At 47.5% G+C, this 19,406-nt stretch overlaps 1 protein-coding gene and 1 long non-coding RNA gene across 9 annotated transcripts in view; one reads left to right on the top strand and one right to left on the bottom strand.

Annotated features, from left to right (window-relative positions):
• Positions 1–19,406, top strand: part of LOC122569560 (3-phosphoinositide-dependent protein kinase 1) — a 406,424-nt gene that overhangs the window by 382,995 nt on the left and 4,023 nt on the right. For 3 of the 8 annotated variants that reach the window (XM_043730768.1, XM_043730771.1, XM_043730772.1), the window contains 2 exons: positions 17,393–17,638; positions 17,963–19,348. In XM_043730768.1, the coding sequence (XP_043586703.1) occupies positions 17,393–17,638; positions 17,963–19,348 (1,632 nt within the window). Of the gene's footprint in view, positions 1–1,342; positions 1,436–2,748; positions 4,364–11,088; positions 11,263–11,304; positions 11,828–12,378; positions 15,765–17,392; positions 17,639–17,962; positions 19,349–19,406 lie in introns of those variants that run through there. The other 5 variants (XM_043730769.1, XM_043730770.1, XM_043730774.1 and 2 more) reach the window with 5 other exon arrangements.
• On the bottom strand, positions 7,600–8,269 carry LOC122569563. Its single transcript, XR_006317508.1, has 2 exons — positions 8,128–8,269; positions 7,600–7,809 (listed from the first exon to the last, which is right to left on the bottom strand). It is a non-coding gene; the product is annotated as an uncharacterized LOC122569563 (long non-coding RNA).

The following is a 19,406-nucleotide window of genomic DNA, read 5'->3' as shown; positions in this document are numbered from 1 at the left end:
TCGTAGTTACCTTGGGGCGTTTCGTTCGCAAATTTTCCACGATCGTGTCGTTGAATTCGAGCAACGGCGAGCATACACGGGCGTGCCTCTATCTCAGGATGATTGACGAAAAAGATCGACCGTCTCGTTGAGAGAGCAAATATTTTTCAGCTGGTCGTGCATACGCTCGCGTCAGTTACGTCATAGGAATCCGCGAACGCGAACGCGAACGCGAACGCACGTCGTAAATGCGATCTGCGAATGTAAACACGTGTTCCTATTTTTCCTTTAACTAATCTATGCTATTAATATTTGTGTGCCGAGCGGCTTCATTTATAACCGTCTTTTATGGCCTGCTTTACGAGCAACACCCTCGCCAGCGTAACACACATCCATCCACCTAAATTCGTGCCTCTACGTCCCGTACGAAAATCGTCCCGTGATTCTTCTTCTCGTTTTGCGAATCGATCGGTGAAAGATTGCACCGTGTTGGACGCGTCGCGATCGTAAACTCGTTGGATTAAACGCAATCGTCGGACTCTTTTCTCTTTTTTCTACATTCTACACACATATAACCATCAAATTCGATCAGTAACTTCCTAGCGGAACTTGCAAAGTCATTGAACGCTACTAGAGGAAAGTAGGTCAGATTATATCCAAAGAGTTAAAGGATCGAACGCCGGATTAAAAACTCTCCGAGCTCGGGATCGTTACAGTTTCATCTTCTGGGCTCGTTAATCGGACTCGCACGAGAGGCGACAATCGGCGAGGTTCGCGATCGGTCGATCTTCGATACCCTTTGACACTGATTCTTTCAAACTTTTCCAACGCGTTGCTTAGCTTCCGAGTTTGACTGTTTACGAGAGGAGAAAAAAAAAATGATTACGACAAGCGGCAGAATGATAACGGGCTACGGCGTGCATCAGACGTGTAACGGATCGTGCTTCGATCGTTAATCAGTCGCGCTTCGCAGGTGGTTCGATCCCGTATTAATCCGCGTGACGTAGCCGAGCGCTATTGTGTCGCGTTCTGCCGATTTGGCGGCTCATTATTATCGACGAAGCGCGCTCGCGATGACGCACGTCGCTGCACGTGCAGTAACGTTGATTCGGCTGCAAGTCGTCGAGCGGAATATTGTTCGAAAAGAAAAAATATTTTCATTTCGCGGCTACGACGCTGCACATTGAGTACGCACGAATTTAAATCTCTCGGATACCGTGGACGCGTTGTCATTATCGGACCAAATAAACATACACGACGTATCGTTTTATCGTGGAAGATTAGTCAGTGCCGCAATACTACGTTCGAGGTGTGTTTGGGAAAACTTGGATCACGAACAGGAATTTGTCTGGAGAAAGTGTTGCTGACGAGCAAAGTCATGGTGAAGCAAATATTTCCGATTGGATCCTGTGGAACCGTCAGGATAACATGGTTTCAGATGTGCTTTTGTCAGAAGGTAACTCGAACTCCAACTCGACTTTGACTATCGAGCGAGACAGTCTTTCCAGTGACATGGATCGATTGCCTTGGATCCTTGGTACATCCAAATGGTTCGTAGAAGTAACCGTTTTCTTACTTTTGCTTCCCGATTCGCGCACAGAGTTCACAGCTCGATCGTGACGTTTCGTGCGACGACTGGGCAACTTGGGGGAAAATTACACGTTCCTTTGTTCGCGTTAAAACAATTCGCTCGCTTGCGCATTCAAAGCGTGAGCAACACGGAATCGTCGAAACTCGGAAGATGTGGGTTTTCATCGAGTTAGCAAACGACGTTCTGTCAGCGAATACAAATCAGGTCATCCCCTGCGCGGTGGCGCACCCACACGAGCTCCGCTCTCTGTGTACCTGTCCGTTGCTGTCCACGGACCGTAGGACGGGGCGCCGGGACGGAAGTCGGCCCAAAGAATAGACGGCCACCCACGATCGATCAAAGATTCCACCGTTGTAGCAATAAGTTACCGTGTTGACACACTGCGTTAACCTCCGCGCCTTCGGAAATGCGGCCTTGAATATTGCTTCGAACAAATACATTTTTATCGCTTCCTTTTCGTTTTAAAAGTTAGCAATACCGAAAGTTTGATTTTACACGTGATAAATTTGGTTACATTCGGAGAGGCAAGAATTTTTCTTTCTCGAATTTTGCAAATGCTTTCGAGGGAAACGTATCGAGCAAAGAAATGGGACGTCTCGTTTCCTGGTTTGATCGTGTAAGCAAGGTATGCGGCAAGTGTAACTATTCGACTGCTACGTGCATAAGCATATATAAAACCAGTTTTTCATTAATCATCGACAAGAAGGTCAAGACACTCGTGTTCCAATGACCATCGATCATTAGGCACGTGATTCGAAATTAGTTCTAGAATCGTCTGATTAGAAAGCCATTTACATTTTCTCATAATTACTGTCCAGAAAATAGAGACGCACTCGCTAATCACAATCATTCGCCGCTCCCTCGGGAAAGAGATACACGGTCCGTGAAAGGAAACTAAGATATTATTCGTAACCTGTCCGCTGGAACTTAAAAAGGAAAAGCGGCGAGGCTGCAGCTGAACGGATACAAGCTTCATTTTCTAATTACCCTTAATCCGATCACGTTAATCATCCACGCGGCCATTAGCTGTCACGTAGAAAGCTTCCACGACAAACGAGCCTTCGGCCCACTATGCCGCGGCCAAAATTCGCTTGGCATCGCGACAGTAAACACGTGCCATTGAGACGACCATGTTATTCGAACGCATCGAAACGACCCGACAGTCGCAAGCGCGATCATTCCGCGTCGTCTATCCCTTCGTTCGCGCGAGAGCTCCGCGGTTTTTAAAAACTACGATCGGCCGTAAAGACAGTAGGAACGAATCGAGTGGTTCGATAGAAGTGTACGACGAACGACGAACGATTCTGGACCGTGAGATGAATTTAAGCAGATTACAAGAATTTGGCTTGACCGACTTTACCACGATGATAGTTTGTCGTTCGAACTTATCGGTCGAACGTTCTTCATTTCCATCACTTGCTGCAACATCGTGATTTCGAGTCTCTCCTGTGATTTTCTCGTAAATAGGATGCTGATACACGTAAACGGAATTTTCCGACAGTTGTCAAAGTGTGCACCAAGAGACGTATCTATCGCAATATGTGTTTCGTCACGAGTGACCGTGACATTAATTTGCGAAACAAGACGACCACACAAATTTCAAAAGTAGCCAGATGCGATGGCGCCTCGGTCGTAGGCCGCTCGGGCTGATCTCGTTGTGTAATAGTGTCATAAATAAAAGGACCCCGTTATTACGCTATTATTAGTATCGGGTGACAGTGGATAGTTTTGTTCGGTAAGAGATCGCGACGATACCGTAAATGATCACGAACATGCTCGTCGACGGTGACTCGCGAGAAGAAGGATTCGCTCGTCGTTGACTGACTGATTAATTTGCCAGCGAAGTTCTGTATATCGGTAGAACGAGGCGTTCGGTAACGATAGAACGGTGTAAAGGGAGTTGGTGGTGGGTCGTAAACTTATTTACCGCAATCGTAGTATCGACCGCGAGCCGTAGATACGGTGCTCTATGTTATAAATGGACTTTGCGCACGTGTACATTTTTTTCCTGGCCTCGGCTGTTTACTCGAACGTGGCAACAACCGCACAAACGGATTGTTGTTTGTTCCCCGATTAAGAACGACATAACAGATTGTTACGCGAGCACTATCTTTCCTTGCTTGCGGATTTATATGTATGTATATAAAGGAACGTGCGATACACGCAGGACGATTAGGCGTTCGATAAACGATATATTTTCGTCTAAAAGTGAGATTAACGGATGTTCATGGTCGAGTATCGGTTTTGGTTCTTTCTTTTCGCATCCAATAGCGACGATAAGCGAGATAACACGCGGCGAAATGTTATAATTTCAACGGTCTAACGATACTCTTACCGGGATACCAAGTGGCGCTTGCGACTCGTGTCGCGGTTAAACGTCGTCGATCGTTCTACTGTTATCCCGAATGTAAAGAAACGAATCGGTTGCAACAAACCAAGTATATATTTGCTGTGTACTGTTGGCGGTAACCTCGTTCTCCGTCGGCCCAGATAAAGACGGTCTCGCTTCGGGAATCGAAATACGGTCAGACGATTTGCAGACGTTATACGTATATTTCTGGCATGGTTGTTCCCTGCTCGTTTACGTGCACCTTATCGGTGGATCGCGTGGCCCAAGCGCGAGCTCCCCGCTTCGGCGATTAATTAAGAATCGTGATTTCTGAAATTCCATAACTATAATCGGCGCCCTCATCGACGGGTCGAGCGAAACATTGCCTGATGAATGAGGTTCGAAGATCGACCGACTCCCAGCCACCAATGATTCACGCAGCCTACGCGATTTACTATATTGCTGTAAGTGAACAGGCCGTCGTAAACAGCCGATAAACGGTACAAATACTTTTTTATTTATTGCCAGACGGCCATGCCTCGCATTATCGGTCACCGCGATACATTGCTCTCTCTTTCTCTCTCTCTCACCCTCTTTCTCTCTGACTGCCGCGGCACTCCGCTCGTGGTCGATTCGCTTTATTCGCATTGTTCTCTGCCATATTTCCCCGCTGCTCTCTTTTTCTAATTGCATTTCTTCCGCACGTCGACTATCCGGTTTCTCCTCGATTAATCCCCACCCTTGTTTTTTCCATTCATGCGATCGCGACGAGACGTTGTCTCGATCTCGCCTCCAGTAGGAAAATTACCGCGCTGCACGCGTGCACCCGTCTATTGACTCCTGTTCCTGCGTTTGCGACGACCATTTACGAGCGGAGGTCCTTTACGAGAGCAAGAGGATCGTTCTGCTATGCGTTGCTTTCGTGGATCGTTGCATCTCGGTTATTATTTTGGAGCCAAACTATGTACTACTATTCAACGCGAAAGAAGTCTATCGTCGCGGCAGTACATACTCGTATATCGTATATCGGCGCAGCTTCGATCCCGAAGATCGTTATTGCATGTTGTCGCGTCTTATCGAAGAGTTAAGTAATCCAATTCGATAAATACCGAGCGCGAAAACTGATAGATGCGATTTTTTACTGAAAGAATGTGGAACGCGTTTGGAGAGGTGGTTGGACACCGATTTCTAAATTAATGCCACCGGTGTAAGCACGACCTATCCGGTCGCGCGAGTAGCACGCGTTCAAAAGACAGAGCGCGCACGAAGGCGTTGTTAGCTCTAATCTGGTCGCGTACTCTCGCTCTCTTTCTTCTCTGGACCGCCGGCGTCGTTTTTTCCATTCTTTTTCTTCCGCTACCTGCACCTCCGCCCCCTTCCTCCTGAAACTGTTCGCGTACGATGTAATCGATAAAACGTCATTCGGTGGACTTTATCGATATACCTTCGTAACGCACTATCGAGTGCAGGCTGGCGATTTCGCTCGAATTCCCAACTAATTAGTCACGTAAGCGCTAGATCCTGCAATCGGCGATCGGGTTGGAATTCACCGATCAGATCTGACGCGATTGCGCTCACGCGCCACGAACGTCGATCCGTGTCGGACCAGTGTCTGTTCTCTGCTCGCCACGCGATCGTTCGCTGATAACAACGAGACGAATACCGTTCGGTTGTGCGTGGCTGAAAACGCGCCAGGCGAGAAACCGATTAATCGAGGTTCACGCCGCGCGGCCGTTCAGGCGTTCGTCGACAACCGAACGAACGGCCGAACCTATGAAATTGAAATTTCGCTAACCGGCCATTCTCGCGTGTATACCTTGTCAGAACTCGAGGCTCCATATTAGCAGGGGAAATTACAAGGCTTCACTACACACGGCCGGAACTGGCGCGAGGTAACATTGTGTGGCCTTATTAAGAGTGAGATCGCCAGCAAAATAAATAGGGGAATTTGCATCTCATTCCACGGCAGATTCGTGGAAATTAGAGTAATTTCAAGCGTCCTGGCTATCGTAACGACCGTCTGGACGGCTGTTAATAATAGCTATTTAATGTCACCTCTCTCTCTCTTTCTCACGTTGGTGCGAGCTCTTCATCGGAACGATGAAATTTTTCTACCGGCAACTAGTACTTCGTATCCCACCCGCTATCAATTATAATTGCTCGGCGGATCGCGAGCAACTTTGTTTCGCCCTCCTCCCTTCATCCCTCTTTTTTTATCCAGTTAATGCCTCGCTGCATCTTTTTACACTGCGCCTTCCCCCTTCCTTTCTTTTACCAACGATAAATAACCGACGGTGTTTCTCAACGGAATCTTTATAGATTTCTCCAAAAAGTCGCCTTTTAGTCTCGAAACGTTGCCGGCTTAGCCTTAGCCAAAGAACGGACCGATTATCTCGATGTTTTCCTGTTGCAGCCCGCAACGATTGAAATCATTGTTTTATTGGCGACGCCGGTGGCGCTCCTTTATTTGCGCCACGTCCGTAAGGCTCGTGCATTCATTAATTAGTCGGCCATTTATTTTGCCGAACCTGACTGTTTTTCTTGCCCGCGTCGTCCTGCGTTCGATCCAACAAAGGCGAGGTGGGCAAGCTCGCTATCATTTCACCGCTTATTATTATGACACGCGCGTCGAATGACGCGACACCGTGCACCTTACTCGTCCTCCGACCGATCTCAATATTACGTTTTAAGAAAGCCGCGCGGCGCGTCGTGCCGCGATCATTTCTTGGCGATCGGTTCGCAAGTGATTCGCATAACGATCGCCTATATGATAAACCATTAATCACCCACGCCTTGCATAGCACGCACGAGAGTGTCTAATCTATTCTGTTTGTCTAAGACAAAGAAGCGCGTTTACTATTCTTTGAACTCTATCGTCGAGTATGTACACAAAATACGATTCGATGTAACCACCTTTAAAATGATCGCGTAAAATAGAAGTCTCCGATTAATATCAGCTTGGCGTATGAAACCTGTTACATTCAGGTAGAATGAAAAACAACCTTTCAGTTTGAAAAAGCGCATTGGATTTCAGCCCCATGTTCAGAACATGAGATAGCGAATCAATCTTTCTACGAGGCTAGTACATATAAAGTTTCTCTCGCTAGAAACAGATAGGACAAGGAACAACGTCCATTCTTCGACGATTAGTCAGTCACTCGCGGGTTCGTGGCTGATTTTCCAGCAATTTCCTGCCACCGATATTGGCATCGGTCGCGCAAAATTCTACTCGAGGATGCGCCATGTCCGTACAGGCTTTCGCATCGAAGCGCACCGACATTCCAACAGGAATACTAAACTTTATCTGTAATTTCTATCCTTGCGACTATTATCTACTATTATCGACTATCGAGAAGCACGTGAAAAAAATGACGCGTTACATAATCGTTGCAGTTCCGTTGTTAGATTTCGAAACACGGTAAGATCGAAAAGAAAAATTTGTTTGTTTTCCGTGCTTTGCCGAAGATTGTTATTGTAATAACGATACAAAGGTAAAACGATACAAATGTCGTGCCTCGGTTTCATATTTGCTTCAAAGAGCACAGAAATGCTTTTTTAATATTCCCATGGAAATGACGGCGTTCAACGGGAAATTAGAACGATCAAAGGATAAATTTTCTTTGCCGGATATCGATGCAAATTTTCTGCATTATATAGACAAGGCCGCACGTGTCGCAACTGTTCCAATTACATTTATATGTTTGCACAATTGTGTCTTTATTGCTTTATACGCACCGCCTGCACGTAGGGGAGCGATGATAAGTACATATAAGCATTTATATTAACTGTTAAAATATTATACAACCTTGTTGTGCTTTGATTGCCGCGATTCGCAGTGCAATCCTCGGGAGTTAAATTCCACTAATCACTGTCTTACGATTTTTCTTCAATTCTACGCTAGTGGCGGTATCTAAAACAATGACAACCGCTTGACAAGTTTCTGTTCAATTTGTGCAACGAATTTCTTTCGACGGAGCGTAGGTTTCGAGGGCCAGGATATAGATAGATACGGGGAAGCCGTGCCCGTTATTTCGGAAGCTAGGTCGGTTTGGCGAGAAGCAAAACGATACCCGAGGACTCGATCGAGCAAACAATGATTCGACTATTCCGAACGGCGTGTATATTTCAGTATTCGGCGGCCTTCGCCTGAGCTACCAGGCCTCGACAAAGAGAAAGGGAGCAGGAGAGGGGAAAAAAGGGGAACAAGGATTTGTTTTCATTGACATACCAGAGCGGAGCTCGGCTCGTTTCGCAAAAATCTATTTTCGCGCGCTAATTATGTAGCAACGGCAACACGTCACGAGGCTTCTCTGCCGTCTCTCTCTCCGCCATGTTGTATTTTGCCTTCTGTGTGCCGCCAGTTGGTCGGCGACGGATGATTATTTGCACTGCGACGAGGCACTGGAACAAACGATCACGATAATAGCGTTCCAAGTTCGATGACTGCATGACATATTAAGCGGAAACCTCCTATCCGGATAAAAAGTTTTCTTTTTCCAGTCATTTCGCGAGACGATCGAGTGCACGAGACGCGCGAGACGCGCGATCACGCTTGCGCTTTCCATCCGCGTTTTCCTTGTTTACTTAAGTCATGTTCGGTCCCGACGACTCTTCCGTATTCCAAGATCGGCCGATCAAATCTTTCTACGCCTTGCATCGCAAGACTTTGATCGGTGTCTAACGCTCGCCGTTATACATATGTACATATTTACTTCGAACAAGTTGGCGCGATTACGAAACGGTAGCAACGCATCGAAGTGAAATTTTCGAAAGAGAGCGGATAACGTTCGTCGCGATCCGTGAGATCAAGGCAAACTGATCGCGATTCCTTTGAAATCGATATTCAAGGTAGGCAGGTGGATGACTCAAAATGGAAGAGGAGTAAATCGGTCCGAAATGCGGCCGATCAAAATATGTATATACATCTAGCCGCGGATGACTAGACGCTGACTCGTACCGCGACGATATAACAACAGGCAATTATTCATTTAAAGAAACGATAATACCCGCTGATTCGCGGAAGAGTCAACAACTGCAAAACCATTCCTGGTATGCTGGACTTTGTCGTTGCGTTGCATTCCATTTTGTGTGCAAGAAGATTCGCCGCGGGGCAAGTAAACAAGATATTAACGGTTGAACGTCGGACAACAATATATATTTATTATTATTAAATGGACCATACAGGAATATTAATCGGTACAGTAGAGAGACAGCCTGTCGTCAAATATCGCTCGTCCAGGCATTTGCGTGCAACAGGGACGATTCCGTAGTTGGACGGCACGAACAAATGAACCGAGATTTGTAAAATGAACGACCATTGTCATCGGTGCGCGGAACCATTCGTCATGGCTTCGAATTAAACAAGTGGCGTTGAACGAAGCGCGAAAATGTTTAACCTCGCCAACGCTGATAACTCTATGCTTAAATTGATAATCTCGTGTCCTCTCTGGCGTGTTTTTCTTTTTCTCGTGTGTTATCATCTGACATAACAGCAAACATGAAAATAGAAGTGCAACTGTCTCTTAAATCCTCGATAAATATAGTTGCAGTTCTGATTTCCTATAAAATGACACTGTCAATTTGATAACTACTTTTATCGTTCGAGAGGCGTCACGATTTTCCGTCGTGCGGCGCCGCGGAGCAACCATTACACAATTCCATTGTACGTACAATATTTGTTATGCGATTTGTAGATACACGTATACGTATAGGTAGGGCCGCACACAACGAAAAATAACGTGGCTGATGTACTGCATTCTTGAGATTACGCGTGAACTACTTTTCGAGAGAATGTGTTGCGATAAAATTTTTATCGGTCCGTTGCGTGGCCGATTGTATCGAGCGTGCCGTGATTAGGTTATCACGCGGTGTTTTCAAAACTGCCAACAAACGATAGACCAACAATCAACAAACATGATAGGGAAAATACCAAAAGCTTGTTTCTTCACAGAGTAAACTGTATCAATATCTTCGGAATGTGTTCGCCCACATGACGCCACCTTTACACGTACAGGTAATCGAAGAAAAAAGGGGAGAAGGAGACGAAGAGTGTAGGAGACTCGACCGGTAACTCGAAATTGACGTCGAACGGATGCTAATGGTTAGAGAATGGTCGAGTTAGCGAAAAACGCGCAACTCATTCTTTCACATTCGAGACGAAATGAATAAAAATGAGTAAAGGAGGCTTTAAAAGGATAAGCGTTTAAGCAGCTATGGAAGAGGGAATGCTAAGTGGCAGGGCAAAGAAGAATACTAAGAACTAAGGAAAGCATTCGTCGGGATACTCGCGGAGAACCGACCGGATGCAACGCCAGAATGGGAGTGCAAGCCTCCGCGCGCACAGGAGTCCGTTACTCGCATCGGGTATTTCCCAGAACGCGACTATAAACAAACAAACACACCAAGAGAGAGAGACAGGGCACTGTGCGCGTGTGATCCATGCCCTCCCTTCCAAGGCAACAGCACCGACGCGACGAGCCAGAAGTTCGACGGGGTTGGGAGGGGGATGAGAATACTGGCGCCGTCGGTTGAGTAACCCCACCAATATCGTCGCGCATGCGCACTCCACGGGATTCCCCAGCCGTCCCCTACTACCGGTCATCTATCCGTGTCCCCCACCACGGCGCCTCTTTTTCTCTTCTCCTTAGGCGGTGGTCAAAATCGCACGTAAAGTCGTTCTGAACGTTTGACTATGATGACAAACTATCCGCAGTGTTTACTGTCGATAGTGCACTAATCTTAGTGAAGAATCGAATTTATCGATTATCGACAAACTCGTCCGTCGCATAGTCCCATTATCTTTTTAATGCAAAAGAAAATAGATGCCACGGCGCAATCGTATCCCAGGAATGCGTAATGACTCTGTCTCGAGCTGCTTTCTTCGACGCAATGCTTCGTGTTGTCGAATACTTGACATTCTAACGTTCCCTGCACCGATTCTATTCGTTCAAGCATACGCTCATAAATCGTCGCAGCGATATCGCAGCGGTATCGAAACGTTTGTCTCCAATTTCACGTAGCATTTGTCGTTTCGATTCGAAATGCCACGCGACAGAAATTCTTTTCGAATATTCCCTTTGCGTCGCGCCATTATCGACGAACTCGCTTCTCGAAGGACTAGTCCTCTGGAGCAGGTAGACGAATCTTTGAAATTTCGAAAATATCTCGTATTTAACGGAACCACGACGGAAGAAAATGATATTATGCCCGCGTCCGTTGTCTTCTGTTTTTCGTTCCACGGTGTTGTGAAGAAAAAGAAAGAAAAAAAAAAGAAAAAACGATCATACCAGTGGGACAAGAAAAGAAGAGAAAGACTGGAGGTGTCTCGATGCTTTCATTGCAATTTTCGCACTTGACCGCAGGGGTAAGCGTGCTTTACGATCCGCGGTAAGATTACCATCAATGCTGGAGGTGGACGGATCGCTACCCCTCGATCTCCCCTCCATCATTCCCGGATGCGGGTTTGGTGTTGCGGTGGTGGAAAAACGCGTGGTGGGGCTTGATCGAGTTGGAGGGAGGCTTGCCGCCAACGAGTGTCGAATGGTGGGGGGAAAGCGCGGGTTAGCAGCCGGGACACGCCAGACGTAGAATTCAGTAAGCGAACGGCTCTCAACGGCCACGAACGTGTTTTTCGTTCTTCGGTTCCCGCGCATGCATATATATGTATGTATATATGTACCCGAGACTGATTCGAAAGAAACATAATCGAGACGCTGTCGAAAATTCGCATCATAACTGTAACGAACAGTCGCGACACATACCCGGTTTTACGAGAGTTCACTAGCAAAAACAGTTCTTTGGTTTCTTCAATTTTCCATTCTTCAATTTTATTTCCGCAACTGTGGCTTTAACAATTCAAACTGGATTCCAACAAGCAGTACGTGTCGCGATTACATCGCGGCTACCGGAGGCTTAAAAAATTATTCAAGGTAAGAAGAAAACACACCCCTACGACAAACCCGTAAACCGAGAGAGCGCGCGCGCTAGATAAGGAAGAAAAATAACGAGAACCAGTCCGCGAAAGGTGTGATAGAGTGTGACGCCGCGCGGCAACTCCCGTCCAAGTGTCTGTTCTTGCGGAAACAGAGGGAAACTCTAGGAACGTTTGTTCCTGTTTACAAATCGTTTGATCAGATCCTCGCCAAGTGTCGCTTAGGGAATTACTCGTCGTGACAATGGGCTCTAGCGCGTCTCAGCCAATCGCGTCAAAACGAAACTCGATTGTTTATCATTCGTGGAAATCCGCCGAAATGTTCGACCTGCTCCGCGAACAAAGCAAGCCTAGAACCATTCTATTCTTCGGCTCAGTCAAATATCTGAGAATCGTCCGAAGCAACGTTCCCACGGATCGCGATACTATTCCCGACAAGGAGAGTGTGGTAACTTGGTACTCAAAAGGCGCGTCTTCCCAGTGACCGGTAATTATTTCGTTGCTGCAATCGGATAATTTTCATCTTTCTTTCATGCTCGTCTCGGCCGATCATGGTTGTTCGATCCTTGATTTTTTTCCTTGGCGGGAAAATTCACGGAGTTAATGTTGCGTCAAAATGTCAAAGCGTGTCTGGTAGGTCGCTAGAATTGCCTCTCTCGCGGGATTTCGAAAGGAGACGACGCGTCGTCGGAATTTCTTAAAATTCCTCGAACTAAACAATGATGATCGAAGCGGAGATTTTTCGATAAGATTTTGGTCACCTCTGAAACGGAAAAGAACAGTGTATGCAGATTCGGTGTGTCGAAAAAGAGGTGATAGAAAGAGAAGGTTAACACACTGCCTCGAAGCATGAATAATTTACGTTCGCTCGAATTTTAAATAAATTTGCCCGAAGCTCTCGGTTCCAAAACAGGCGATGTAATCACGACGCGGTTCGAAAGTTGTTTACGTTCACTGTCGAACGCAACTTTATACGAATTCTCTATAGAAATAGTGCTCTCTCTGTCCGTGTCAGCCAACGAATAATATTCCCGATAGATTCCCACTTTTGATACTTGGTCGCGATCCAGTGAAAGAATTCAGTGACACGTCTATTTACCAGCTACAAAATATGTATATCGCCGTTCGAAACAGTCGCGAAGACGGAAACAATTGCTTTTGTTGGCTAAGAACGCAAACGAACGGTCCATACGAATACTCGTTATGTCGTCGGAAATATAAGTCCCCGGTCTTCCCTTGACGTTAAAAGAAAAAGTCTTGATTCGCGATTTATATTCGTATATAAGAAAAAAAAAAAAAAAGAAAAATTGGAATGTGAAAACAAACGAAAAACAAGGAGAAACTTATATCGGTTCCATTGTATGTATCTTGGCGTGCGTGAAAACACTGCATCGCGCGATAGTAACGCGTATCCGTCGTATTTCGGCAATGGAAATAAATCGTTGGGAATGCTGGAAAGCATCGAAGTGGTGAGAATCGGTCTCGAGATCGAGCCGTTATAGTTTGGTACACGTGAACTCGGTGTGATCGCAAAATTCCACTACACTCGAGCGCGGACGAAGAGAGCGAGAGAAGAGGGATCATTCGTAGTGTTGATCGGGGTTCGCGACCGAAAAAACATGTTTGGATCGACCGCGTGTTTATACGATAGGATGTGAAAGCAAACAATTTTGTGGCAGTGTTGGTCACGACGTAGCTCCATCTTCGTCGATGGTACGCGCGCTTATCTCTCTACGGTACTCGAACAGAAGAAATAAAAAGCTGGAACGATGGCGCGTTAATGATACAGGATGCTTTTCAAATATACGTTATGTCGAATGCTTTTCGAATCGCTACGATGTGTAACGGCCGTAGACGTCGATACGTGTAAATATTCGCGCGCAAGATTGATTTCCCTCGGTAGCGTCCGTGTCGTAATTTCGATTAGCCTGTACGTTGTCCTAGCTCCGGTGCAATTCGACTGACGGTGTTTACGATTTCACGATATACCTTCGTAAGCTTGTGCAATGCGTCGTAACGTTTCTTTCGCGCGACACTCGTAAACAATCCCGCAATGGTATATCATGCTCTTCCGCTAAATGAATTTTATAAATGCAAATCGTTTTCTTTTACGATAAAAGATTCACTTGCACCTTGTTGCACGCTAACGGCATTGCTTTTGTGAATGTGCTTTTTCTTTATGGACAGATGTTCTAAAGCAAGATGACAATAACGGGTAATACAAAGATTAGAAACGTTATTGTTACATCCTCTGCCTTGCAACAAAGTCGGAATACAATGTTCGAGAACGACTGTTGCTTTTTTTGTTCGATGTTGATTTCCTCCTCTATCGAGACAAGTGCATCGAGCACAAACGCGTATTGAAGCTTTAAGAGCAGTATTCTATGTAGCTGTATTGGCGCCTTTAAGATCGAGTGAACTCGTGCGAGTAAACGAAGATCAGGTGCACAGGGAGTCGATACAAAGGACACTCTCTTATAGGGCGTTAATTTTCTTGGTTGAGAAATCGAGTTTGCTGGAGAGTCGACGCCGTTTCTCGCGGGACCCTTTTATTAGTCTCTCTCGAAGAGGCAGCTCGGGCCGTAGCGTGTTCCAATTTAGTCGCACAGCCCGTGCGCGACACGTTTCTCAGCGTCTGCGAATGCAAAACATCTCATTCACGGGCAAAAGTGCTGGCCGCCTGCGCCAATAGGCGTAGTTCCTTCTGGTAGCCGGCAAAAAGCCCGATGCGACAGGGTGGGGTTACACCGATCATTGCTCTCCATCTCTTTCTGCCACCCCTTGTGCTCGTCTTTCTGGCCTCGTCTAGTCTCTCTCTGTACACCAAAGGAAAGGAGAAAAGAGAGGAAAGTGTCGCGTACCATCGGCAGAGGGCAGCACTCGGCAGGCTGCATGAAAAACATAACCTCGTGAACCTAGAGCGAGCGAGAGAGGCGGAGAACGGTGGAACGTTATAAGGCGCGCGGACAGAGAATGCGCTTGTCCGCGAGAGAAGGAGACGAGACGAGCAAGGCTAAAATTAGAATGTCCGTTGGAATGCTGCTGGGTTGTGTGTACAGGGTGATTCAGCAATCGCGGGAGGATAGAGAGGAGCACGCGCGCGAAAGAACGGGAGGGTGAAGAGTTTAACGGACGCTCGCGCAAACTTATTCGTTTTTACAAGATCGATTACGAATTACGATCGTTTTGGGTTTCATTTTCCGGCAAATTTCCCCGCGATGTAGCTCCGTTGATTCCTTTTTTTTTTTTTTTTCGTTCTCTGTCACGACGAGGTCATACATCTCGTGCCGTGTGACGCGTTCTCTGCATTCTCTTTTCAAACGGAAACAGACCGCGTCCTCGAGGTCCGTTTCAGACAAGGCAGGGACGTGACGCAAAAGTGTCGCAGGGTCATCGTCGAATCGAAATATCACGTCGTCGCGAAAAAGGTCCAACGAGATCGAGCGTGCGCTCGCGCGTACGTCTATCTTACGCGAGAGCGGTTTATTTTAAACGAGGCACGCTCTCTCTGATACTCTCAAACGGTATATATCTACATGATCTAAGCAAATTGCGAGGTCGTCTAGTGGAAGTTAGTCGGTATATCGATTATCCGAATCCCCTCTGCTCGAGACTTCTCTCCTTGATATCTAGCGATCGACGCTGCTCTCTATCCTGCGGTATCGGTCGGTGGTTATCCCCTTTGCTCGGTGTACAGAGAGAGAGTAGAAGGCAGAAAGAGAGAGTATGAGAAGTAGACGAGAGTCAGGGGACCAAGGAATAGATAAGCAAATAAATAAACTAGCGGGGCGAAGCGAAAGCCAGCCAAGCAGCAGAGGGAGTAGGGCCGCTGGGTGGCTCTCGGGCAAATGCTCGACGAGGTCGACGTCCTGACACGGATGGTTGACGCCATGGGGCCCGCCTCGTAACCGGCCTGGAAAGAAGAACGAGGAAAGGTATAGATAAAGAGGATGAAAGAAAGGGCCTTGCCGACTTGCGTTTTCATCGTCTAAATATAAATTCCTCCTTCTCTCGTTTACGATCTCTTCCTCTGGTTCACCCTCCATTCCCGGAGCCGTCCACGTTACGTCCGCTGCAAATTCCTTGATTAATTCGTCGAAACCTTTCATGGTTAGGTTTATTAACAACACCGTAATCCGAGAACCGCGCGCTCGGAGATTGTTTACCATCCGTAGCGAAACTCACGAGGCATTTTAATAGTCGGTTGGTTCTTCGAGTTTACACGCATCGAACGTGGTACGTTGCGGGTCTTCCGTTATGTAGTTGCCTCCTTATTCGTACGAAATGATCGATGAAGATCTCTGAAAAATGAGAACGGGAATTTATCGTATCGCGCGATGCATTGTCACGGCTTCGCTTTGTTGGCACCATCTTCTCTCCCTTTGCATCTTCGATCGCTCATTCTTGGCAATGGCATCTCGTTAAGACGTCGATATTTACCCGCACCGTTAGCAAAAGGTTTCTCGCAACGCGGATTTCCTGTGTCTCTTCTGCTTGGCGGAGAGCTTGTTTGGGGAGTCAACGGGCGTGCAGATTTGGGAAACGGTCAAAGACCGTACTGCTGAAGCGGGAAGACGCAGAAAGAGAGAGGGGAAGGTCAGAGAAGAAAAGAGAGCATTTCGACGGAGGATCATCCGGATTCTCTTGTTCGAGGATGAGAACTAGTTCCTTTCTTTTGTGGCGGCCACGGTATAACGCGAGATCCGTCTTTGGACGGAAGTACACAATGATGATGGGAGGAAGGAAGCGGCAAGCGAAAGGGGCGCGATCGTCTTTCGGACCGGAAATGAAGCGATCACCGCTTAAAAATCACGTTCGTGTGCGTGCACAGCAAAATCCTCTTCTCTCTTTCTCGTCGTCTCATCTTTTTCTAGCCTTGTTCGATTTTCCCACTGCAAGAGCCGTTTAAATCGCGTTTGACGATACTTTGACTTGTCACACGCTCGTAGATAAAGGGAAATTACGTTACAGTCGTGTCCGTAAGTCGAGATTATGCCGTAGATTCGTTAGAAAGTCGTCTGCCATTGCACAATCTTTGCTCGAATCACTCGAGTCACACGTAGCCTTGATCTTCCAACGTGCCTCGGATACGAAGTACAATGCGTGACATTTTGGACGCTTTCGTTTGGCACGGGATCGTCAGGTGGTAGGACTTTAAACGAGTCCGTCAGCCTGACCTGCGCGACATAGCCATGTGTCCGTAATGCTGATGTCACTTCCGGCACCTGATTTCCTGGTACCGGCCGATTCATTGGCCTATGAGAGCAGAGTCAAGTGTTCGGACAAGAGCTCGTGCCTCTGCGTCTTACTATCACTCGATCATCGAATTCTTTTCGTATTTTGCGGAAAGTGTTGCCTCGATTAGTAACAGTTGCTGATCGCGTTACATACACACCAGTCAAAAAAAACCTATGTAATTGAAAATGTTTGACGCACTACACAAGACACTTTTTGAGGACAAAGTCGCTGCCACTATCTGTTTCAAACGTTGGTCATATCGCTAAATCGTAGGATGCCAAAAAGCGAACTGCAAGTAATCAAGTCGTTGACGTTTTTGTTGCAGCGTGTGGCGAACCAGGCGCTTACCGTTTCGCCACAGCCGGCAGTAACGGTGGAGGGGCCGGTGTCCAAAATGTCTCCACCAACGAACGACGTGACCAATGGCGTGGTAGCGCCACCCAACACCTTGGCGCCCCGGGTTTCGCCGACCACGAACCCGGCCCTTACCACCATCAACCCGCCAACGCACAAGCGGACTCCCAAGGACTTCATCTTTGGCAAGGCGATCGGCGAGGGAAGCTTCTCCACCGTAAGTGTATTATCTCGTTAACTCGATTAAATCATTAAGAAGCTCCGAATTACACTGAGAAGAGAGCAGAAAAGGGGGCAAGAAAAAAGTGTCGCCGGTCTCGGACCCTCCCGATGTGATTCCTCTCAAACTTTCCCCTTGTTACGAAGAAAGTTCCTCTCGTATGGCGCGTCAATAGTAGCAGTTGTCCCTGAAACTTTTTCTGTTTCGCAACCCAACAACTCCTCTCCCTATTTTTACTCCCCATTTTTACTCCCCATTATGTTTAGTCGCGTACGCTACGAATATCGATCTAACCAGTATGTCGTTTCGATTGTTCCGTAGGTTTACCTCGCCAAAGATATCCATACTGGGAAGGAGTACGCGATAAAAGTATGTGATAAGCGTCACATCATCAAGGAGAAGAAAACGGAGTACGTGAAGCGGGAGAAGGAGGTGCTAAACATGCTCGCGGGCGCGAAACACTCGTTCGTGCGCCTGTTTTGCACCTTCCAAGACGTCGAAAGACTCTATTTCGTTCTATCGTACGCGAAAAACGGTGAGCTCCTGCCGTATATCAACAAGGTGGGCTCGTTCGACATCGAGTGTACCAAGTTCTACTCGGCGGAGATCCTTCGCGCTCTCGAGTACCTTCACGGGCTCGGCATCATCCATCGCGATCTCAAGCCGGAGAACATATTGTTGGACGAGAAAATGCACGTGCTCATCACCGACTTTGGTAGCGCCAAGATTCTCAAGGACCCGGAGACAGTGGTGACGCACCCCGCAACGGACGATTCGCAGCAGCAGCAACAGCAGCAGCAGCAACAACCGTACCGAAGAGAACGCAGGGGTTCGTTCGTTGGTACCGCCCAATACGTATCTCCGGAGCTGTTAACCGACAAGACGAGCAGAGCCTCCGATCTCTGGGCCCTCGGCTGTATAATCTACCAGATGGTCGCTGGTCTGCCACCGTTCCGCTCTAGGAGCGAGTACATGATATTCCAAAAGATCCTAAAACTCGAGTACGAAATCCCTGACGGATTCTGCGAGCTGGCGAGGTCCCTCGTCAGTCAGCTGTTGGTGCTCGAGCCGTCGCAGAGATTGGGTGCCCAGGACGAACATGGTGCCGGATATCCCAGCATCAGGGCGCATCCGTTCTTCGAGGGTGTCGACTTTGAAACCCTCCATGAGCAGACGCCGCCGCCGATCTATCCCTACCTACCCGGTACGTCTGAGAACGAGGAGCTTAGGTCGCAGTACAGGGTTCCCGATCATCTGGAACCCGGCCTCGACGACAAACAGCTCACGAGGCTTCTTGGTCTGGGCATCGGCGAAGACGATGACGACGACGACGACGACGAGGATACCACCACTGAGCGCGAGAAACCCGCGCAACCCAGTACGGTCGTCGAGAAACCGAGGAGAACGAGGACCACTGCTGACGGTAGTAACATCGCCGATCTAACGCCGGAGGAGATCAGAAACCGGCTAGAGAAGCAACATGCCTCGAACCAGTGGGACTGCTTCGTCGAGGGCAACCTGATACTGAAGCAGGGCTTCGTCAACAAGAGGAAAGGCCTCTTTGCTAGACGAAGGATGCTCCTGCTCACTACCGGACCACACCTATATTACGTCGATTCTGTAAACATGGTGCTGAAGGGCGAGATACCCTGGAGCCCGGAACTTAGGGTCGAGCCGAAGAGCTTCAAGATCTTCTTCGTCCACACGGTAGGTTTCTCTTTCGTCGTCGCGCCTTTTCCTTCGTAACTGACATTTTCGTTACGAC

Source organism: Bombus pyrosoma, linkage group LG7 (assembly GCF_014825855.1).
Source record: "Bombus pyrosoma isolate SC7728 linkage group LG7, ASM1482585v1, whole genome shotgun sequence".
NCBI lineage: Eukaryota > Metazoa > Arthropoda > Insecta > Hymenoptera > Apidae > Bombus > Bombus pyrosoma.
This window is presented reverse-complemented; position numbering and strand designations above follow the sequence as displayed.